General features: G+C 40.7%; 1 protein-coding gene across 2 annotated transcripts in view; it reads left to right on the plus strand.

Annotated features, from left to right (window-relative positions):
- The window catches only part of LOC309702777 (Fc receptor-like protein 5), a 56,256-nt gene that overhangs the window by 15,918 nt on the left and 16,938 nt on the right, over positions 1-23,400 (plus strand). For both annotated transcript variants that reach the window (XM_082527398.1, XM_082527399.1), the window contains 5 exons: positions 2,406-2,669; positions 2,792-3,070; positions 8,308-8,574; positions 16,384-16,683; positions 17,069-17,329. In XM_082527398.1, the coding sequence (XP_082383524.1) occupies positions 2,406-2,669; positions 2,792-3,070; positions 8,308-8,574; positions 16,384-16,683; positions 17,069-17,329 (1,371 nt within the window). The remainder of the gene's footprint in view (positions 1-2,405; positions 2,670-2,791; positions 3,071-8,307; positions 8,575-16,383; positions 16,684-17,068; positions 17,330-23,400) is intronic.

Here is a 23,400-nt window from a genome sequence, read left to right on the forward strand (position 1 = left end):
CCACCGCTGTGTAATCAATTATTGTAAATGTAAATGTTATCAGGAAATGATCAGACAGGAGAGGGTTTTCAGGAAACACTGTTAAATGTTCAGTTTCTATGCCATATGTTAAAACAAGATCTAGAGTGTGATTAAAGTGGTGGGTGGGTTCTTTTACATTTTGAGAAAAACCAATTGAGTCTAATAACAGATTAAATGCCATGTTGAGGCTGTCATTTTTAGCATCTACATGGATGTTAAAATCACCCACAATAATTATTTTATCTGAGCTCAGAACTAAATCAGATAAAAAGTCTGAGAAATCAGAAAGAATCTCTGTGTAAGGCCCAGGTGGACGATAGATGATAACAAGTAAGACTGGTTTCTGAGTTTCACAGCTGGGGTGGACAATGTTAAGCATCAGGCTTTCAAATGAATTAAAAGTCTGTCTTGGTCTTTCATTAATTAATAGGCTGGTGTGAAAAATTGCTGCCACACCGCCCCCTCGGCCTGTGCTTCGAGATTTCTGGTAGTTAGAATGACTCGGGGGTGTTGATTCATTTAAACTAACATAATCATCCTGCTGCAACCAGGTTTCTGTAAGGCAGAGTAAATCAATTTGTTGATCAATTATTAAGTCATGTACTAATAGAGACTTGGAGGAGAGAGACCTAATATTTAATAATCCACATTTCACTGTTTTACTCTTTGGTTCAGATGTGGATACTGTATTGTTCTTTCTTTGTAATTGTTTATGTTTAAGTTGTTTGTTGCTGGTTTTTAGTTTGTTTTTTGTCTTTTTGGAAGCTGACACAGTCTCTATGGAGATGGGGGTTTTTTTGGGGGGGGGGGGGGGGGGGGGTAGCAGGAGGAGAGAAGCTGCAGAGAGGCGTGTAAGACTATAACTCTGCTTCCTGGTCCCAACTCTGGATAGTCATATTTTGGGGGGTTTAATAAATTTGTCCATATTTCTAGAAATGAGAACTGCTCCATCCAAAGTGGGATGGATGCCGTCTCTCCTAACAAGACCAGGTTTCCTCCAGAAGGTTTGCCAATTATCTATGAAGCCCACATCGTTTCTGGGACACCACTCAGACAGCCAGCAATTTAAGGAGAACATGCGGCTAAACATGTCACTCCTGGTCTGATTGGGGAGGGGACCAGAGAAAACTACAGAGTCCGACATTGTTTTGGCAAAGTTGCACATCGATTCAATATTGATTTTAGTGACCTCCGATTGGCGTAACCGGGTGTCATTACTGCCGACGTGAATTATGATTTTACTGAATTTACGTTTACTCTTAGCCAGCAGTTTTAAATTTCCTTCAATGTCGCCTGCTCTGGCCCCTGGAAGACAATTGACTATGGTTGCCGTCATCCATCATCTGAGGACAATAATGACATGAATAAACAGGATGAAAATATAATATAGTATCTGCACGTTATGTACAACCGGCAGATAGAGGAAGTGGATGACATCCAGAAGTCCTGCCAGTGGCTGGACAAAGCTGGACTGAAAGACAACACAGAGGCACTAATAAGGGCAGCACAGGCACAAACTCTGAACACAAGATCCATAGAGGCTGGGGTCTGCCACATCAGGCAAGACCCCAGGGGCAGGCTGTGTAAAGATGCCCCTGAGAGAATCCAGCACATAACAGTGGGGTGCAAGATGCTAGCAGGCAGGGCACACATGGAACGCCATAACCAAGTGGCCAGCATAGTGTACAGAAACATCTGTGCCGAGTATGGCCTGGAAGCCCTGAGGCCAAAATGGGAGACCTGTAGGGTGGTCAAGAATGACCAAGCTAAGATCCTGTGGGACTTCCAGTTACAGGTGCACAAAATGGTGATGCCTAACCAACCAGACATAGTGGTGGTAGATTAACGGAAGAAGACGGCCTTAGTAATAGACGTAGTGATACCGAATGACAGCAACATCAGGAAAAAGGAATACAAGAAGATGGAGAAGTAACAAGGGCTCAGAGAAGACCTTGAGAATATGTGGAGGGTGAAAGTAACAGGGGTCCCAGAGGTAATCGGAGCGCTAGGTGCAGTGATCCCAAGCTAGGCAAGTGGCTCCAGCAGATCCCAGGAACCAACATCCAAGATCTCTGTCCAGACAAGTGCAGTCCTAAGAACAGGAAAGATACTGTGCAAGACCCTCAAGCTCCCAGGCCTCTGGTAGAGGACCTGACCTTGAAAGAAGACCGCCCGCAGAGGGCGAGGAGGAAATTATATAATATAGGCAGGTAATAAATCAGAGGGAATTTGATTTTGTAACACAGTCTAATATGTCTGATTTGCTGATTACTCATTTATACAAAACTACTCAGTGAATATTTAAAGTGTGATCAGTGCTGTAAGAAATTTCTTCCTGAGACAAATGACAATCTATTCTACTTTTTCCTGTAAATTAATTGCAGATAAACCCAGGGCCACACTGACAGCAGGAACAACAATCATACCAGTAGGGGGCAGTGTGACACTGACCTGCTCTGTGCAGAGCTCTGATGGATGGAAATATGAGTGGTTCAGACGAACCCAAAGAACCTATGAAGGTCAAATCAGAGGTCAACAAAACAGAGATATCAGAGTATCTCAAGGAGGAATCTACCGCTGCAGAGGAACAAGAGGAAACCCAGATTACTACACTGATATAAGTTATGATGTCACCATTGAGATAACCTGTGAGTTCAGTCATTTAGTTTGAAATATACATTCACTCATGATTATCAAACATACAATGTGAAGTTTTCTGTGTTGATTTCATGTTTATATTTGTATCTCAACTGTTAATATGTGTAAACAGTTTCCAATAAAGTTGTTGTAAAACAACGACCCAACTGGCCTCAGATATTCAGAGGTGAGACGATCACTCTGACATGTGAGGTGCAGGAAGGAGGTAAAACCACTGAGTGGGAGTATAAATGGAGAGGACCCAGGACACTCACACAGTGGACACACAATAATGATGTGACATTCAGTGTTTCTGAGTCCAGCAGTGGAGACTACATGTGTAAGAGTCGACGCAGAGATGACTCATATTCTTCAACAGAGTGGAGTGAATCCTTCACATTGTCAGTATCAAGTAAGTCATGTTTGTTGTGTGATCTCCATTTGACAAATGTCATAATGGTCAGAACAGGATGGATTCAATGGTCTACAAAGCATGTTACATTGTTAGTCAGACAAAGAGCTGCAGCTGATAGTAGCCTCATTGTAGACAGTTTGTCACCACTTTGTGTCATGAACTTTCAGCTGGTCTAGAGATGCCAATGCTGACCTGCTGCTGCATCACCTGAGGACAATAATAATATAAATAAACAGGATGAAAACAAACCCCATCAGTTGTGTTGTGCAGAAGTCAGGTTGGTACACAGCTGACAGCCCTATTTGACAACTGCTCGAATTTATACTATAGCAAGAACCAATCAGTTAAGTAAAGAGAAACAACAGTCCATCATTACTTTAAGAGCTTCAGTCAGTCAGTCTGGAAACTGCTAAAACTTTGAATTAGAGATTGACCGATCTGATATTACGTATCGGTATCGGTCCAATACTGACGTAAATTACTGGATCGGATGTCTACGGTGGCCCCTAGAGACAAAACACTTGCAAACTCCAAAACACTTGCAAACTCCAAAACACTTGCAAGCTCCAAAACACTTGCAAGCTCCAAAACACTTGCAAAATCCAAAACACATGCAAACTCCAAAACACATGCAAACCCCAAAACACATGCAAATTCCAAAACACAACGGAAGTGCTCCAGGACGCTAGGGGTAGTGTTGAGCTCGATTTGCAAAATAAATGACAAGTTTGTCTGTATGGGACGGTCTAGTCTCCGTCGCGCTTCCCAGGTTGCCTAGCAACCATCATACTAACCGCTGGAAACGTGTCATACAACTTTGTTTGACAGAAATGAAGAAGAACATATTTTGTTCATTTGTTTGTTTGTTTCTACAAGAGCTTTGTGTGATTTGATAAGTATCTGAGGCTGAGACCACAGGACAGTAAAACATGATTTTTGGGCTTCTGTACTAAACAGTCATTTAAGATTAGTTAGTAAATAACAATTAGCTAATGTTGTTCATGAGACTAAAGTCATATCACTTTGGTAATGTAAATATAATATGGCCAATATTATAGTTATTATATTAATCATTATTAGCTATTACAGCAGTGAACATGAACTGTGTCAAATACTGAGCCTCAGTACAGATTCAAGTTGCAGTTATTTATATGTCTTATCACCTTAAATCTTCACTCAAAGACAAGTATCTTTGACAGTGCATATATAGGTGTATCATATATAAGGGACAAATGTTGTTCCTTCAGTATGTTGGCATTACTAAATTTGGCTCATTGCTTACATATATTTATAAAAAGAAAACTGTTTCTGATAAAATGAAGAGTAGACTGATATATTGAATATTCCTTTATTGGGTGAGAAAATCAGACCATGTCATAACTGATTTAAGTCATACAGAATAGATATCAGAGCCTTAAACAGGCTAACTTCTGCTAAATGGGTCAAACTGGGCAGAAAGTATACAAACACATAACATCCTTATAGAATATATGATATAACACTATAGATCAACTTACCTTAGAATATATAAAGCATATAAACAATTACAGCAATATGATGCAACAAACACAGCAGTGCTACTAATCCAAAATACTCAAAGCTTCATAGAACTGAAACAAACATTTATTTTTAGCTCCATTCTGCTGCTGATACATACTTAAGGTTTCTGAATATTAAACTTGTTACTGCCTTTCATAGTGTGTAACTTGAAGGCCCTGAGTACTTTCTCCCACACTGAAAACACTGAAATGATCAAATTATTTGAACATTACCTAATAAGACTGATTCAGGACAGACAATTAGTTATGTTAAACTTTTCTAGCAGTCCTTCACAAACAGGGAACAGTCTGTCTATTCTCTCCATCTGTCAGCTGCTGCTGGCTCTTCCTCCTCCTCTTCCTCACACACTGCTGAGTTTGTCCTGGTGGATCATCAGGGGTGCAAAGCCTCACAGATGATGTGCAGCAGTGGGTCCCTCAGTCTGTCCTCACTCTGGACACTTGCAGTTGTCACACATGGAAATCAAATGTGTGATAAGCTGCAGGATTCAAACACAAGTGTAACTTATAAATACATGTTCATACTTTTATTACACAATCAGAGAGAAAGAAACAGAGAGAGAGTGCAGGACAGACAGACAGGTGACAGTCTCAGGTGTATACACTGCTACAAAACAGCACAAAAGAAGGAGGATTGTGTTATTACGAAACAAGAAGAGTTCCCAGATGGTACAGTGGACACACGTGTGACTCCTGTGATTAAAGCATCTTTCTTTCAGCTTAACGAGTGAACCGTCAGCTCGTTCAAACACACGTTAAAGTCCGTTTGGCTCGACACCACCGAACAGAGGCAGCAATATAACATAGCTAACATTAACAGTGCAGTGAATCCTGCTTGTGCCGTGATATTCATGACTGCAAACCGAGCAGCATCACTGACTTTCAGCTTGTTGTGTTTGTGGATATATGACTGACTTTAATTATCCACAAAATCATCAGATTCTCTGTAAGATTAAAGTCAACTATTGAACGGTGTATATTTTGAAGTAAAGGCTTTAAAACCAAGTTAGTACAAACATCGCTAATGTCACATAACTTTCCCGACATGTGGCCAACAGTAATGTTTTAATGTTCTTCATTATAAAAACATTTGCGCATAAATAAGTGACATAATATTCAGCATGTGTTTTGGAGTTTGCAAGTGTTTTGGAGTTTGCAAGTGTTTTGGAGTTTGCATGTGTTTTGGAGTTTGCAAGTGTTTTGGAGTTTGCATGTGTTTTGGATTTTGTAAGTGTTTTGGAGTTTGTACGTGCTTTGTCTCTAGGGGTCACCGTAGATATCGGAGAGAAATAAAAACATGTAATCCGATCCATTAAATATCAAAAAAGCAGCTCACAAAACTTGCGACACGGCGTAACTCAGCTCATAACTGTAGCACGTCGGAGCAGTGTGCATCACGTGATAGAGGGGCTGTGTGTATTTGTAGCCTCGCTACCAAACCAGCATTTCATCTCCGAGGAAGTGATCCCAGAGAGAAGTAAAGCAAGTGTGTAAGTTCATCTCTGAATGTTTGTAAAGCATTCCCACGTTAAGCTTAACAACCGACATATGGAGCGACTACCTGTTCTTGCTGCTACTTCAATTATGAAACTGATTAATGATCAGCTGATCGGCTTTTCTGTCGCGAGTCTGTCTCTCTTCTTTGTTTTTGGCCCACTTCGCGCCAGAAAGAGGAAACCAGCGGCTGAACAACAGCAGAACGTTTAAGCTTGATAAGCTGTTGTTAAAATTTATTTAATATTACTTTCTACACCAGGATCCTTTTCTACGTAGCTGACGGCTGGTAACTGTGCAGGGGCGGATTTAGCAAAGTTTAGCCAGGGGGGCCGATAGGGCATGAACAGGGAAAAGGGGGCACAAAGACATACTTTTCTTTCTTGTTCTCATTTAAAATGTCTAGCTTTTAATAAATAATTATCTGAATCTTACACCCAAAGTTTTAATCTGATGTAAAATGTATAGAAGTCCATTACTGTATATAGTAACTGTTAAATCTAATATACCCTAGTAAGCTATACTACTTTTTCCTTTGGGAAGATACCATCTGTGCAGTCTGCAGTTCTGTTGAAGAAAGATGTTGAATCTATTTAATTTTTCTTAAAAAAGTATTTATTTCTGTGCATTTTTTTTTCACCCTGCATCAAATTAAAGTTGATTACGTCGATTAAGCATCATGAGGTGGAGGGTGGTTCCTTTTTTTTTTTTTTGCTGGGAGTTTGCAACCCTATTAGTTAGGTTGCTTAATTTTTCTGCTAAGTACTCTTTAAGATGCCAGAATAGGAAGGATCGAGTAGGTTTAAGTTTATTAGATTGATCAGTTTTGCTGAACTATGAAATATTTTGGGTGCAGTGTATTTTTTACATACAGGTATAACAGAATAGCTTTAGTGTTGTTGTTTATTTAAACTTGAGTATGAACTTATAGAAAATGCAGCAATATATTAAAAAAACAGTTTTATTGATTAAAACACACACTATATATCGGATTCATATCGGTATCAGCAGATATCCAAATTTATGATAGTTATCAGTATCGCACATAAAAAAGTGGTATCGTGCCATCTCTACTTTGAATGTGTCACAAGTGCAGTTGCAATAACCATCAAACGCTACAATGAAACTGGCTCACATGAGGACCGCCCCAGGAAAGGAAGACCAAGAGTCACCTCTGCTGCTGAGGATAAATTCAGCCTCACAAATTGCAACTTAACAGCACCTCAAATTAGAGCCCAGATAAATGCCACACAGATTTCCAGTAGAAGACACATCTCTACATCAACTGTCCAGAGGAGACTGCGCAAATCGGGCTTTTATGGTCAAATAGCTGCTAAGAACCCACGACTAGGGAAAAGCAACAAGCAGAACAGATTTGTTTGGACCATGAAACTCAAGGAATTGACATTAGACCAGTGGGAATCTGTGCTTTGGTTTGATGAGTCAAAATTTGAGATGTTTGGTTCGACCTGTTGTGTCTTTGTGTGACACAGGAAAGGTAAAAAGATGGTCTCTACATGCATGGTTCCCACCGTGAAGCATAGAGGAGGAGGTGTGATGGTGTGCTGCTTTGTTGGTGACACTGTTGGGGATTTATTCAAAATTGAAGGCACGCTGAACCAGCGTGGTTATCACAGCATTGTGCAGCAATGTGCCATCCCATCCGGCTTGTGTTTCTTGTGTTTGATTGTTTGATATTTCTCACCATCTCTGTGAACTCCTTCAAGACTGTTGGAAAACCATTTCAGGTGACGACCTCATGAGGGTCATTGAGATAATGAGTGTGTAAAGCAGTAATTGAAGCGAGGGGTGGCTATATCTTGTGAGAATTTACAGTGTAAATAGTCATGAAAATAAAGAAAAAACCTTTAAATAAGAACATGTGTCCAACTTTTTGTCTGGTAGTATATGTGTGTGTATGTATGTATATATTCTTTTCATAACAGCAGATAAACCCACAGCCACAGTGGCACCAGAAAAGGCAGTCATATAGTCATACAGTTTCTCCTCACGGTCTCACTGTTTTTCTCCATCTGTTAAATCAACACAAAATGATCCTTTTATTTTTGTGCAGGTCCATTCCTAACTATAAAACAACAAATTTACCATTATTATGAAATACATATCTTAATAGTCTCTGTTGATTTTGTTTCTATTTTATGAATATTTTTCTGTGAACAGGTCTCAATAAGCCCACTGTGACCCTGCAGCCATCCTGGATTCAGATATACAGCGGTGAGACAGTCACTGTCAGATGTGAGATTCAGGGAGGTGAAGGAGCTCAGTGGAGGTATGAATGGAGAACAGCCAAGTTAAACACACCTCCAACATCCAATGAATACAGAATTATCAGAACTACTGAGTCTGACAGTGGAGGATACAGCTGCCGGGGCAGAAGGGACAATTTCTTCTCAGAGTGGAGTGATACCATCACACTGACTGTGTCATGTAAGTTGGAGATGTTTCATCTATAATAGGTAAAAAAAAAAAAAAAAGGCTTATTCTATGATACAGCTTTCTAGCTATCTTAGTGCTGCTCGACTTTCAGATGGCAACAAAAGAACTGTTTTTTTTTTTGTTGTTGAATAAAAGTATTCACAGTGAAAGATCCAGTACAGAACAATGTGTATCACAGCATCATCTTTCTTATCTGCCCTGTCAACATCTACTGTACAGAGGGTGAACCTGTCTTAGCACATCCAGTAAGAAAAAAATATGTATTTGTCTAATTTATTATTTATTTCTTCTTCCTTTCCTCCATTTCTATATTCACTGGTTTGTCTTCTGAGTATCTGAGCATTTTTCCCGTGGCTCCACAGGTGGAGTTTTACCTATTCCAGCAACTTACTGTATTATGGTGTAGTTAGTTCAGTTTTTTTAGCCTGAATTTATTTTTAAGTGGATTGCTAGACACACTTTTTTTAAATAGAAAATTTGGAAGAAGTCTAGCTGTGATTTAAAACTGTAAAATGGCCCAATTTTCTTTAAAGATTTGGCTGGTGCTGATATCATTTATCATTTATCTCCATTTACATTATTAATATTATTATTGACATTAACTCTTAGACGAAATCAAAGTACATAAAATGTATCCACTAAATCTATTTAGGATTAGAAAGTGTTCATTTTTCTGCAGTAGAACATCTGATTCTTCTAGAGTCTGATCAGTAAATTATGTCACACTTCAAGTATAACATTTACTATTATTATAACAAATATATTCCTAAAACAGTGAATTAAATAAAAAAAATTCACATTGGAGCTCACACTGAGTGATCTTTGTGAGTCATGATAGAATTACTTGTGTGTATATATATATATATATATATATATATATATATATATATATATATACATACATACATACTAGGGGTGCAACGATACTCGTATCGATATTGAACCGTTCGATACAGTGCTTTCGGTTCGGTACGCATATGTATCAAACAATACAAAATAAATTTTTAATTTATTTTATCAACTTTCCTTCTGACGATGCTGTCTGTGTTGAGCGCTCAGTGGATCTGCGCTCGACAGTGCAGCCTAGGCTGCGGAGTAGTCGAACGCAGATTCACTGAGCGCAGGGCAAGCTAGCGAGACAGAAGTTAAGCTCTCCTTGCAACATGGCAAATTGAACCTCCCCCACCCTCATTCAGATCTGGCGTTTGGAACTATTTTGGTTTTCATGTGACGTATGACCCTGAAGGTAAGCGCGTCATGGACTAAAGTAAAACAGTATGTTGGATGTGCCACGCAGTGCTCAATTACATGGGTGGGAGCTAGTGTGTTAGCGCAGTTAGCTCGTTAACGTGTTGGCCGTCAATCAATCAATCAGTCTTTATTTATAAAGCACTTTTCATACAAAAAATGTAGCACAAAGTGCTTTACATAGTTAAAAGCAGCCCACCCCACCCTCCAACTCACTCCCCACACTCTCATTAACATAAATGATGTGAATACACACATATCCCCCCACACACACACACACGCGCACACTTAAAGAGTAAAAATTGGGCTGGGTTCGCATGAGCCAAGTGAGGAAACACTATAACAGGGAGCCGTCTGCACCGGGAGCCGGTCACAGACCGCAGCCTCCAGGCTGGGCACACAGCAGGAGGGAGGCCAAGGAGCCCCCCAGCCAGGCTGAGGGGACCCCCAGAGACCCAGCAGCCACGGTCGATCACAGCCCCGGTGCAGAGAGCCCCCTCCGAGGAAACACTGGAGATATGACACAATAGGATATGTACAGGGTAAAATGATAAAATAAATAAGAACGGGATACAATATAAATATAAATATAAATAGAGTAAGAAGATTAAAAAATGAATAAGAATAAAATCAATAAATATTAGGTAAAGCCTAAATTAATAATAGAATAACAGGATAGAATAAATAAGCATAAAATAAATAAACGCTAAGTAAAAGCTAAATTAAAAAGGTGGGTCTTGAGCCTGTTCTTAAAAACATGTACGTTCTCTGCGGCCCTGAGGTCCTCTGGCAGGCTGTTCCACAGACGAGGACCATACCACTGAAAAGCTGCCTCTCCGTGAGTATGTGTCCTGACTTTAGGGACAATCAAAAGGCCAGCACCAGAGGACCTCAGGGTCCGCGAGGGTTCATATGGTAAAAGCAGATCTGAGAGATAAGAAGGCCCAAGACCATTAAGACATTTAAAAACCAATAAAAGAACTTTAAAATCGATCCTGAAACACACGGGGAGCCAATGCAGCGATTCTAAAACCGGTGTAATGTGGGCCCGCCCTCTGGTCTTCGTCAGCACACGAGCTGCCGAGTTTTGCAAAAGTTGTAAAGTTGAAATATTCTTCTTAGGAAGACCAGAGAGCAGGGCATTACAGTAATCAATGCGACTGGTAATAAAAGCATGCATCAACATCTCTGTGTTGGCCTGAGAGAGAATAGGGCGGACTCTGGCTATATTTTTTAGATGATAAAATCCAATTTTGGTTACATGTTTAATATGTGGGATAAAACCAAGCTCAGAGTCAAAAATAACACCCAGGTTTTTCACTTGTAGCGAAGGACATAGTGAAAATGCCTCTAATTTAGACAAGAGTTTCTCTCTCTGAGCCTCAGGACCGATGATTAAAACTTCAGTTTTGTCCTGGTTAAGCTGTAAAAAGTTTTCTGACATCCAAGATCTTATATCTAAAATACAGTTAAAAAGGGCATCCATTGGTCTGGTGTCATCAGGAGACACAGAGATGTACAGCTGCGTGTCATCAGCGTAACTGTGAAAGTTCACTCCATGCCTCCTGATGACACCGCCGAGAGGGAGTATATACAAATTAAAAAGTACAGGGCCTAGAACCGACCCTTGAGGCACACCACATGTCATTTTATGGATCTTAGAGGAGCATGTATCCATACTCACCATAAAAGTTCTGTCAGAGAGATAGGAAGTGAACCAGTTGTGTACAGCACCAGAGAGGCCCACCATGTGTTTAAGTCTGTTTAAAAGAATAGCGTGGTCTACTGTATCAAAGGCTGCGCTTAGATCCAGTAGCACCAGGACTGAGAGCATTTGGGAGTCCCAGTTACATCTAAGATCATTTAGAACCTTTAGGAGAGCAGTCTCTGTGCTGTGGTTCACCCTAAATCCAGACGGGAATATCTCCAGGATCTGTCTATCATTCAAAAAGTCATTAATCTGAGTAAAAACAAGTTTTTCTAAGATTTTACTTAAAAATGGTAAGTTGGATACAGGTCTGTAGTTATTAAAATCATTACAATCCAAATTGCTCTTCTTCAGAAGGGGCCTCACCACCGCCGTTTTAAAGGCAGCAGGGAAGACACCCAACTGAAGAGAGCAATTCATCATGTATAAAAGCTCAGCCTCAAAAAATCAAAAGTGTTTTAAAGAGTGAAGAAGGGATTGGATCTAAAAGACATGTGGTCCAGCCCCATGCACGGGCGATCCGCGGTAGCTCGTTAACGGAGATTTGCCGTGTTGTGGCGTTAACGTCATTTCAACGAGATTTACGCTGACAGCACTAGTGGGAACACAACAAATATGACTGCACATTTACACCGACATCATCCTAGTGCAAAGAGAAGTGGAAGCAGACAAAAACAACAAGCACGCATGCTACAAACTTTACCTGAGTCATTTAGACAGCCGTTAGCACATGATTCTCCTCATGAGGACCTGATATGTTTAATATGCTGCTGAGAATATAGCCCAGAAGAAGCGTATAGTATAGCTTTTATTTTGGAAAGAGCCATTTCTCTGTAATAAACTCTCTTTTCCAAAGATGAGTGATTCCTCAATCAGATACAGGGCTCGCAAAATCACTAGCCCGACGTCCCGGGGCTAGCGATTTTTCCAGTCGGGCTACCAAAATCTATCTCTGCCCTGCCCGTCGGCCTATCGTAGGAAGGAAAAATATATGTCAATGCTTTTGCATTCTTTCGGAAATGTAGCTGGGTAATTATGTCATTGGCATCGGTGAGCCACTGTCAATATGTGACATATTGAAATCGCATTTGAATTTGCGCTTGTTTTTTGCTTTCACTTTGCAATCGCGCGAACTGTGTATAGAGAGCGACAGCACTGATTGGTGAGTGATGATAATTTGCGCACCAATTCCTCTGACATCGTCTTATCAATCGTTAGCTTACTATGCAAACATGACAAGTGAAATCTCCCGCAGCAAGCTTAAACATGTGAGAGGTTGATCGCGCAGAGAATCGCTGAGCGTTATGTGAGTGCGTGTGTAAAAGCAGCAGGATATATATTGTAGCGGGTCAGGGCTGTTCGGGGTTCTGTTTGTACAGTTATGTTTTGTTTATGTTGCCATAGTGACGGGTGACGCCCTCTCGCTGCGACGGTGTGTCCTTCCGGGGTCAGAGGGCGCCCTGTGTGTTGTTGTTGTTGCTGTGCTGTTGCCGCGCTGAGCAGTTAGCTAGCGGCAGTGTTCTTCTGCAGATGTCAATAAACGGCTGTGCTCCCTGGCTAGCTCACGGGAAGCAAGACCAAACGATACCTCCGTCTCCTCCTTGTCTGAGCTCACCACAATATTTTAGTTCTGCTGAGCCAAATAAGACAGGTCAGGGTGAAGAAGTGACAGCCAAAGAAAAGCTTACCACAAAACGGAAAAGTTATGACAAATCAGACAATAAGGCAAAAAGAAAGTGCAGCTTTATGGTTTCATGGACAAAAGAATTTCTGTGGCTGCAATATGACAAGCGAAATAACCAGGGCTGCACATAAGTGGTCTGCAGGTGCGCATTCGCTGTCAAAATAAAAAACGGGAACAAGATAAGAAGTTGCAACGCGTGTTTGCATACATACGTCTCCCTCCTCTTTCTTGGGTTTCTGCTGCCTGAGGTATTCACTGAGCACTCGGTCAGTTGGGGCCATCTTCCCAATGTATTCTTGGATGTTCGTTGTCTCATCCTGGACTGTGGTGCTGACACTCACCAGTCCCCGGCCCCCTTCCTTCCGCTTAGCGTACAGCCTCAGGGTGCTGGACTTGGGGTGAAACTCTCCATACATGGTAAGGAGCTTTCTTGTCTTTATGTCAGTGGCTTCTATCTCCTCCTTTGGCCAGCCTATTACCCCAGCAGGGTACCTGATCACGGGCAGGGCGTACGTGTTGATGGCCCGGATCTTGTTCTTACCATTCAGCTGACTCCTCAGGACTTGCCTGACCCTCTGCAGGTACTTGGTGGTTGCAGCTTTTCTAGCGGCCTCTTCATTGTTCCCATTCGCCTCTATGTCTGCAATGTTGCCTTCTGGTAGTTCAATCCCCTCAGTTCTGACTACCTTCCCTCTCTTTGTTACCATCCGATAGGGCTGGGCGATATGACCCAAAATTCATATCTCGATATTTTTTAGCTGCATGGCGATATAAGATATATATCTCGATTTTTTTTTTAAAAGCCATAAGTTAAGAACAAAAAGAGAGTTCTTAGTCACACTGTGTCCCAGATGTCACACGGGCACTTTTCTTTACATACAGCGTAGATGTACATGAAGAAATTACTCAAAAATAAATTATCAGCATTTATTAAATAATCATGGTCCATAAATAAAAGAAAACAATGTTGTTTTTGTGCATAACAAAAAGCTCACAATTGTGCAGTCAAAATGTAAACTAATAGACGCTGAGCATAATAACAAAGAGACAGATTTCACAGCTGCACCACGTCTCTGAACAGGTGCCATTTGTGGTCCTTATAAACACACAGTACGGTAATATTACGTTGAAGCACAGTACGTATCACTCTGCGAGGCTCCTCCCCGGTAGCCGTAATCCTCCGACAATCCATCAAGCGGTGCAGCTCCGTAGCTTAGCAAAGTCATATTAGAACATTTTTTGACAGATTGCTGAGTGCTGTGTACCACATAAAATCGGTTCGCGGTCAGTAAGCACAACCAGAATTCATACATAAGGCGCACTGTCGAGTTTTGAGAAAATGAAAGGATTTTAGGCCGTTAGCACGGTTAGCTCGTTAGCTCGCTAACACGTTGACGCCGTCCAGCCCCACGCACGGGGCGATCCGCGGTAACTCGCTAACGGAGATTTTCCGCTTTCATCTTGTCATTGCCTGCAGGTGAAGCTATGGGGGAGGGGGAGTTGTGTTCAGTGAAGGAGAGACAAAAGTGGACGAAAGAGAGGCAAACCTGCGGCTCCACAACGTAACATAGACTATATCGATATAAACGATATTGTCACATCTTATATCTCGTATGAAAATATATCGATATTTTTAAAAAACTCGATATATCGCCCAGCCCTACCATCCGACTACACTTCTCCAGTCCGAACGACATTCCAATGTCATTGCTGTATAGCCTGGTAGTGTGGATCAGTGAATCGATGTCTCGTTCACTCTTGGCATACAGCTTGATGTCATCCATGTACAGGAGGTGGCTGACAACTGCTCCGTTCCGTAGTCGGTATCCGTAGCCAGTCTTGTTAATGATCCCACTGAGGGGGTTCAGGCCTATGCAGAACAGCAGTGGGGACAGAGCATCTCCTTGGTAGATCCCACACTTGATGGTGACTTGTGCTATGGGCTTGGAGTTGGCCTCTAGTGTTGTGCGCCACATCCCCATTGAGTTCCTGATGAAGGCTCTTAGGGTCCCATTGATCTTGTACAATTCTAGGCATTCCAGTATCCAGCTGTGGGGCATTGAGTCATAGGCCTTCTTGTAATCAATCCAGGCAGTGCACAGGTTGGTCAGTCTGGTCTTGCAGTCTCGGCTGACTGTTCTGTCTACCAGTAGCTGGTGTTTTGCGCCTCTGGTATTCTTGCCAATTTCTTTCTGTGTCCCGCTCATGTATTGACCCATGTGCCTGTTCATCTTAGCCGATATGATGCCTGACAGGAGCTTTCATGTAGTACTGAGGCAGGTTATTGGTCGGTAGTTGGAGGGGACCGGTCCCTTCTTGGGGTCCTTGGGGATCAGGACCGTCCGACCTTCAGTTAGCCATTCCGGGTGTCTCTCGTTAACTAGCAGCTGGTTCATTTGTGCTGCCAGACGCTCGTGGAGTGCAGTCAGCTTCTTTAGCCAGTAGGCGTGAACCATGTCGGGCCCTGGTGCTGTCCAACTCTTCATACTGGAGACCCTTTCTTGGATATCTGCCACTGTGATGGTTACTGGACCCTGTTCAGGGAGGTCGCTATGGTCTGCCCTCAGATCCACTAGCCACTGAGCATTGCCGTTATGGGTTGCGTCCTTCTCCCATATGCTCTTCCAGTATTGCTCCGTCTCCAGCCTTGGTGGTGCTGTTCTCTTATTATTATTATTGTTCCCTTGCCACTGAGAGTACACCTTTGCTGGTTCTGTGGAGAACAGCTGGTTTATTCTCCTGCCTTCTATCTCTCTGGTGTACCTCCTCAAGCGGCTGGCCAAGGCTGTGAGTCTTTGTTTCCAAGGCCTCAGGTATGGACAGCTTGCTGTATTTCTTATGCATCTTCTTTGCCGCACCTTTCTGCAACTCCGTTAGTTGGCTAACCTCCCTCCGTGCTACTTTGATCTTGCCCTCTAGCCTCCTTCTCCATGAAGGGTACTGCCCCTTGTGGCTGTTCAACTTGTAGCCAAGCATCTCACTGATCACTGCTGCCGTATTGTAGATCAGCGCAGACCTATATATGTATATATATATATATATATATATATATATATATATATATATATATATATACACACATATATATATGGTGAAAAGTTTAATTCAGTCTTAAGAAATGCTACTAGACATGTTTGCTGAGAAAATTGTTTTTCAACAGATAAAGCCCGTCCTGTCCTCACTGTGTCTCCATCATGGCTGAGTCCTGGAGCCTCAGTAACTCTGAACTGTGAGGTTGAACATCCATCTGCAGGATGGCACATCTACTGGTATAAAGCTGTTCCTGATCTATCAGAGAAATCCTCCAGTTATGAGCTGCTACCTGATGGCAATAGGACTGCAAACAACTCCTACATCATTCATGGACAGACACACACAGCAGGGTATGCGTGCAGAGCTGGAAGAGGAGACCCAGAGTATCACACTGATCACAGTCAACCAAAATTTGTCTGGTCTGCAGGTCAGTTTGATTCTGTTTATCATCACAATAAACCAATTTTATGTCAACTCTTTTCACCAAAAATCAGCTCATTAAAATTCAATAACGACAATTTAATGTCTGTGTATATTGAATATTTCCATTTTTATTTATGATCAAACTGAATTTCTTTGTTTCTTTTCATTATTTTTGCACTTGTATAATGTGATAATATGGAAACAACTATTTTTTTAAACGTTTTTTGTTCTTTGCAATGAGTATTTTTATTTTGGATATTTAAATTCATTTTATTTTTTATAGTCATTATTTCGCACATAGGATTTGGATAAATAGGGTACATTTTCATCACGATATTTTGAATCCTAACATCTGTGAGCTTTGTCTCTTCACTGCATGTTGTTTCCAGATGTTCATTCAGCAGCGTCTCTCACAGTGAGTCCTGACAGAGTGCAACACTTCACCTCTGACTCTGTCTCACTGACCTGTGAGGGAAAGTTCGCTGAGTGGAGAGTGAGAAAGTTCTCTGAGGACGGCCGACTGTACTCTGACTGTAGGAGAATGACTGGATCCACATGTAACATCAACACATCAAAGTCAGATATTGCAGTGTACTGGTGTGAGTCTGGATCAGGAGAGTTCAGCAGTGCAGTCAACATCACTGTTCATGGTATGTTTTTACACACATTTCCTTAACTGCTTTTTTTTTCCATTTCAACCATTTAGAAGACACATATTGTGAATATTTATCCAATTTTCCCTCTGAATGTTACAGAATTCTGTGCGACACAATGGCAGTTTTAGGTATATCTACAAAGTAACTTTATTGATTGAAACAAATTACATCCAAATTTTAGCCAGTGCCAGATTTTACATTTCAAAGATTTTTTTTTCTTTTAACATACAATATTTCATTCACCATTTTTACACAACTTTACAGCCCTTTAGCATGTCATATAAAAACCCGAATTTAAATGGTTTAGTCTTACTTAATAATAAGGTTACATAATATATGTTTCACAGCATTCTTTGTAAGCAAAGACATGTTTCCTTAAAAAATCTGACTCTTTTTACCCTATAAACAAAAAAATGTGACCTTCCCAAAAACTGCTATTATATTTTTTTTCCACTTTAAATGACTCAGTCTTTTAAAATTACTTTAGCTTAAAATATACATTTAAAAAAAGTAATTGTAATTCTTTTTATTTAAGGTCTGTTTGTTTAAGTATGTATATTTAGGTCCACTGTTTTTTTTTGATCAAAAAACAAAAAAACAAACAAAAACAAAATAATTTCTATAAACTAAGGAGCTTGGAAAGAATAGCATCTAGACTTCTCTAAGTTGATTGAAGAGGTTTCACCTCTCATCCGAGAAGCTTCTACAGTTCTAGGGTCAAATGGTGGAGAGTCCCACCATCCCATGTCTTCAAGCAACTTAAACAAGTCCAGACGCTTTTCTTTCCAAGCTCCTTAGACTACGATGACCTGGATGACTGAGAACCTTCATAGACATATTCTATAAACTACATTTCAAGAAGTCTTTGGTTATTATTTTCATTAGGTCCTAAGTTGGCTGAATGATTGGCAACAACATTGACCCATTCATGTTTTCTCTAATGTCATATTTTGTATTTTTTTTTTTTAAATTGACATTCGTGATCCTAAAGACCTAAAGATCCTAAAAACTGCTGTAAAAATTATTTTATAGTAATGTGGAGGTAAACAAACATGACATAAGAGACCTCACTTCTCACTCCAACTTTATTCTTCGCCTGAGAACTGACAAAACTGACTGCTTTCCCGGTGGGGGACAAGACTGGCATGGGCGGTCAGGACAAGCTGAAGACAACTCAAGCTCCACCGGGTGGGGGTGGGTGCTCCTGGAGGAAAAAGCAGTCTGTCAGCCCGGAGTATCAAAATCTTTGTCTGTGTAAAACAGAAATGTTACTTCCTTAAAATCTAGAAATACCAGTATTCAATGGCCATAATGCATATAAAATCAAAATTCTCAAAATACTACTCTAACACGTTAGTAAATCTGTAGATTAATATAACGCCATTTTAGTGCAGCATTTCCCACACAATTTTCTCCTTTTTGTATGTATTGTGACTTCCTTTTTAGCTTCTATTTATTCTATTATTCTATAGCTTCTATTTAATCAGCGATTATGATCATAAAACAGCAACAATATCTATTTTAATATAGCTCTTACATGTGTGTTTAGCTTTAAATTCTGGCGTAAATGACAGTGCATCACTTGGTACATCTAGGGTTATGATTTAAAATATCTTTAACCATGGCTTACAATTAACAAAGTATTTACAAAAGCTCTCTTGACCTTTAGAGTTTTGCTCAACCAACTGGTAGAGCACATTTTCAGGCCCTATATCTAACTGAGGCTTTCACTGAAATTGACCTACCTTATTGAATCTTTTCTACCAATTGGTTTACATCTGTAATGCCAAAAAATCCACCAGAAGGCACTGTGAATGTAAACGGTTGGCTCTTCTTATCACTCTCCCAACCAGGAAGTCAGAAACAAAAAATCATCCAACATATTTTGAGTGTTTTTGATGAAACTAAGGTAGGAAGATATAATTTTTTGATATATGATAGTGTTAGAGGACTTACTAAACAGATGTATGTCACTTGAAAGCATTAAAAATGTGAAATTAAATGTTTAATCATTTAAACATGATTGCCCAACCAAACGGCTGATTTGTCACTTTATGGTGCTAATGCTAACAAAACTTAATGTTATTATAATTCATTATTTGTCATAATATCAGACCACTATTCCCATTTTGTTTATCCATTGCTGTTGATAAATCCCATTAAGTGTTAGCACAGCAAGAATATGCTGAAATAATTTCCTCAGTAAGTAATTTTTGTAACTTTCTGAGTTAACATTAGTAAATACTGTAAAAATCAAGAGTAACATGTGGAAATCACAAATATCACAACTAATTACCTTTTAACCAAAGTACAGTAGCTGGTAAATAAATTTTTCTGAGAAGTCAAAATTATAATTTCATTCTGTACATACGATAATTTTTAACCCTACAACTGTTTACAACTTGCATAGTTCCCATTTCTGTATAGCTGTATATCTCAGATTCCTGTAAAGTTATTTATTTCATATTCTGTATAGTTTTTCATATTTATATCCTGTCCATATCCTGTCCATAGCTTGTACTCACTACAGCCTGTACATACTTATAGTTATAGAATATTCACAACATACTTCATACCGTGTACATTATAACATAATAGACCCATTTCTGTAATATACTTACATATCTATATTATTGCTAATATATATTGTAATATATCTATATCACTAAGCACTTCTGGATGGATGCAAACTAGAGCTGGGCGATAGAACGATAACGATATGTATCGCAATATAACTTTTTCTCGATAGAAAAATTAAACTATCGCGATAGACCTCGCCGCTCTTGTCCTCTTAAAAAAAATAAAAAATAAAAAAGAGAACAGCCAATCCAAATTAAGTAGCGCAGAGCCGAACCAATCACAGCCGCAGCGTCACGTCACGTGTCAAAAATACCCGTGTACGTGTGGACGTAGCCTCAGTCTCTGACTGGAAGCGCTAATTCGTCATTCGGCTTTTGTCAGACTAAAGTAACTGTTAAAACTGTTTGAAAAGCTAAGCTATACAACAAGGAGAGATTGAGAATTTCCTTTTAGTTCTCAGTTTATTTGATATTGACAAAAGTTAGTCAGTTTTGTCTGTTCTTCTGTAAAACAAAGATTTATTTTTAGAATTAATATTTTGTTTCTAAGTGGAATTGACAATTTAGTAGTCTGTTTCGTTTGTTCTATTTTGAAACTTAAACGCTTTAGCGGCTGCCTTTTGTGTAGTTTGCAATATTTGCCTTTATTTATCTGAAAAAGTCTCATGTTCCTTAAGTACATCTACCCTGTTGAACTTATTATGGGAAATAAATATTTAAATAAAAACAAGCTGCTGATTATTTCACATTTTACTTGTGAGCAACGGCACATTTAAATCTTACAAATATAGTTATTTGGCTTATATCGTGATAGATATCGTTATCGCCTGAAATGAAAAAAACATATCGTGATATGAAAAAATCTTATATCGCCCAGCTCTAGTAGGGCACAGTCCCTCTTGTAGATCAGGTATTCAAGTCAGGGATGTATGTTTAACTTGTCTTATACAGGTGTAATAGCATATCAGAAAGCTTAATTCCTCCCATATGCTAATTATATACAGGGATGAGTGATGGGCATGGAATGGTGATCTTTGCATTGGACTCTTTGCTCCACCGTTTGACCGATATAAGAGGCTTGAACCCACAGGCATTCTTTAGAAGGTTGACACATTTGCTGTCAGACCATTTTACTGGAATCAGACCTTCACCAGACCTGTAATAACAGGCTCCATGGCCCTTCTTCATCAGGTCTTTGTCTGCCATCAGGGGAGCTCCACCGGTGCAGTTTGGTCATAGAGTACCAATGCACCTGACACCGAAGGAGGTGTGCAAGTTCTGGACCAAGCTGAAACTTGTGAAGAGCTGAGGTTCTTTTATGGGTTTGCTTAGTGTTTTTTACAACTTTGGCCCCTTAGAGGTAGCTTCTGTTCCTTGTCACTGAGGGGAGCATTGAAGAATGTAGATCCCCCTTGATACAGCAGCAAGTCATGGATGATGCCAGATGAACTTGCTTGGCAAAACCATTTAAAGCCCCACTCATCTGGTTTGTTGGCAATATACTGGTGGAGATAAGATAAGATAAGATAAGATAAGATAACCTTTATTAGTCCCACACGTGGGAAATTTGTTTTGTCACAGCAGGAAGTGGACAGTGCAAAAGTTATGAGGCAATTAGAATACAATAAGAATAAATACAGTACACAACTGTACAGAATAGAATAAAATAAAATACTATATACAGTAGAATAAAATAAAATAAATATACAATAAGATAAAAATAGAATACAAATATAAATACTATATACAACTGAGTAAAAATACAACGATGACAGAAAGGATTATTGCACTTAGTATTATTGCATATGTATGGATGTGTGTGCTTGATCAGTTAAAGTCTTTATTATGGAGTCTGACAGCAGTGGGGAGGAAAGACCTGCGAAATCTCTCCGTCCCACACCGTGGGTGCCGCAGTCTCCCACTGAAGGAGCTGCTCAGTGCTGTCACAGTCTGCTGCATGGGGTGGGAGATGTTGTCCAACAGGGATGACAGCTTAGCCGCCGTTCTCCTGTCACTCACCACCTCCACTGGGTCCAGAGGGCATCCTAGAACAGAGCTGGCCCTTCGGATCAGCCTGTTCAGTCTCTTCCTGTCCCCAGCAGAGATGCTGCCGCCCCAGCAGACCACACCATAAAAGATAGCAGAAGCCACAACAGAGTCATAGAAGGTCTTCAGGAGTGGGCCCTCCACTCCAAACGACCTGAGTCTCCGCAGCAGGTACAGCCTGCTCTGCCCTTTCCTGTAGAGGGCGTCTGAGTTATGAGTCCAGTCCAGTCTATTGTTCAGATGAACACCAAGGTACCTGTAGCTGTCCACAGCCTCAATGTCCATACCTTGGATGTTCAGTGGTTGCAGTGGAGAATGCTTGTGCCTGCGGAAGTCTACCACCAGTTCCTTGGTTTTACTGGCGTTGATCTGGAGGTAGTTCAGCTGGCACCAGTCCACAAAGTCTTGGGTCAGACCTCTGTACTCCTTGTCGTCCCCATCAGTGATGAGGCCGACTATTGCAGAGTCATCAGAGAACTTCTGCAGGAAGCACTGGGTGGAATTGTGGGAGAAGTCTGCAGTGTAGATGGTGAAGAGGAACGGAGCCAGAACCGTTCCCTGTGGGGCCCCCGTACTGCAGACGACCCTGTCCGACACACAGCCCTGAGTCCTCACATACTGTGGTCGGTCGGTGAGGTAGTCCAGGATCCAGGTAGTGAGGTGATGGTCCACTCCAGAGTTCACCAGCTTGTCCTTTAGAACCGAGGGAAGAATGGTGTTGAAGGCACTGGAGAAATCAAAGAACATGATTCTCACAGTGCTTCCAGCGGTCTCCAGGTGAGCGAGGGAACGATGTAGGAGGTGAATGACGGCATCATCCGCTCCAATGCCAGGCTGGTAGGCAAACTGAAGTGGGTCCAGTGATGAGCTTATTAGGCGCCGAAGCTGAGCCAGGACCAACCGCTCCAGGGTCTTCATCAGGTGGGATGTCAGAGCCACCGGCCTGTAGCTGTTGAGGTCCTTGGGGCGTGAAGTCTTTGGCACTGGTACAACACAGGAGGTTTTCCAGAGCTGCCAGCCCTGTTGGCTTCATATGAAACCATGACCTCAAACACACTGTGGTTGAAGGTGGATGGTATCATGAGTGTCATGCCACAAGACCATGTGATTTTTAGCCATATAATTGTTTAGCGTCCATATAGTACTTATTAATAGAATTAGAATAGAATTCAACTTTATTGTCATTGCACATGCACAGGTACAGGGCAACGAAATGCAGTTTGCATTAGAGCAGGGCGATATGGCCAAAAATATTTATCACGATATATATTTGAAAATTTGCGATAACGATATAACCGACGATACAATTGATGCGAGACAAAATACAACTCCACAACATTACTAGCGCAAAAAGACAACCTTCCATTTATTTTCACTTAAACAAGAAGCTGGTTTTTATGTACATTAAAGCTTTATAAAAATGTAACAGTGCAAATGCAA

Source organism: Aulonocara stuartgranti (assembly GCF_965226115.1).
Source record: "Aulonocara stuartgranti genome assembly, chromosome: 3".
In the NCBI taxonomy this organism is placed as follows: Eukaryota; Metazoa; Chordata; class Actinopteri; order Cichliformes; family Cichlidae; genus Aulonocara; species Aulonocara stuartgranti.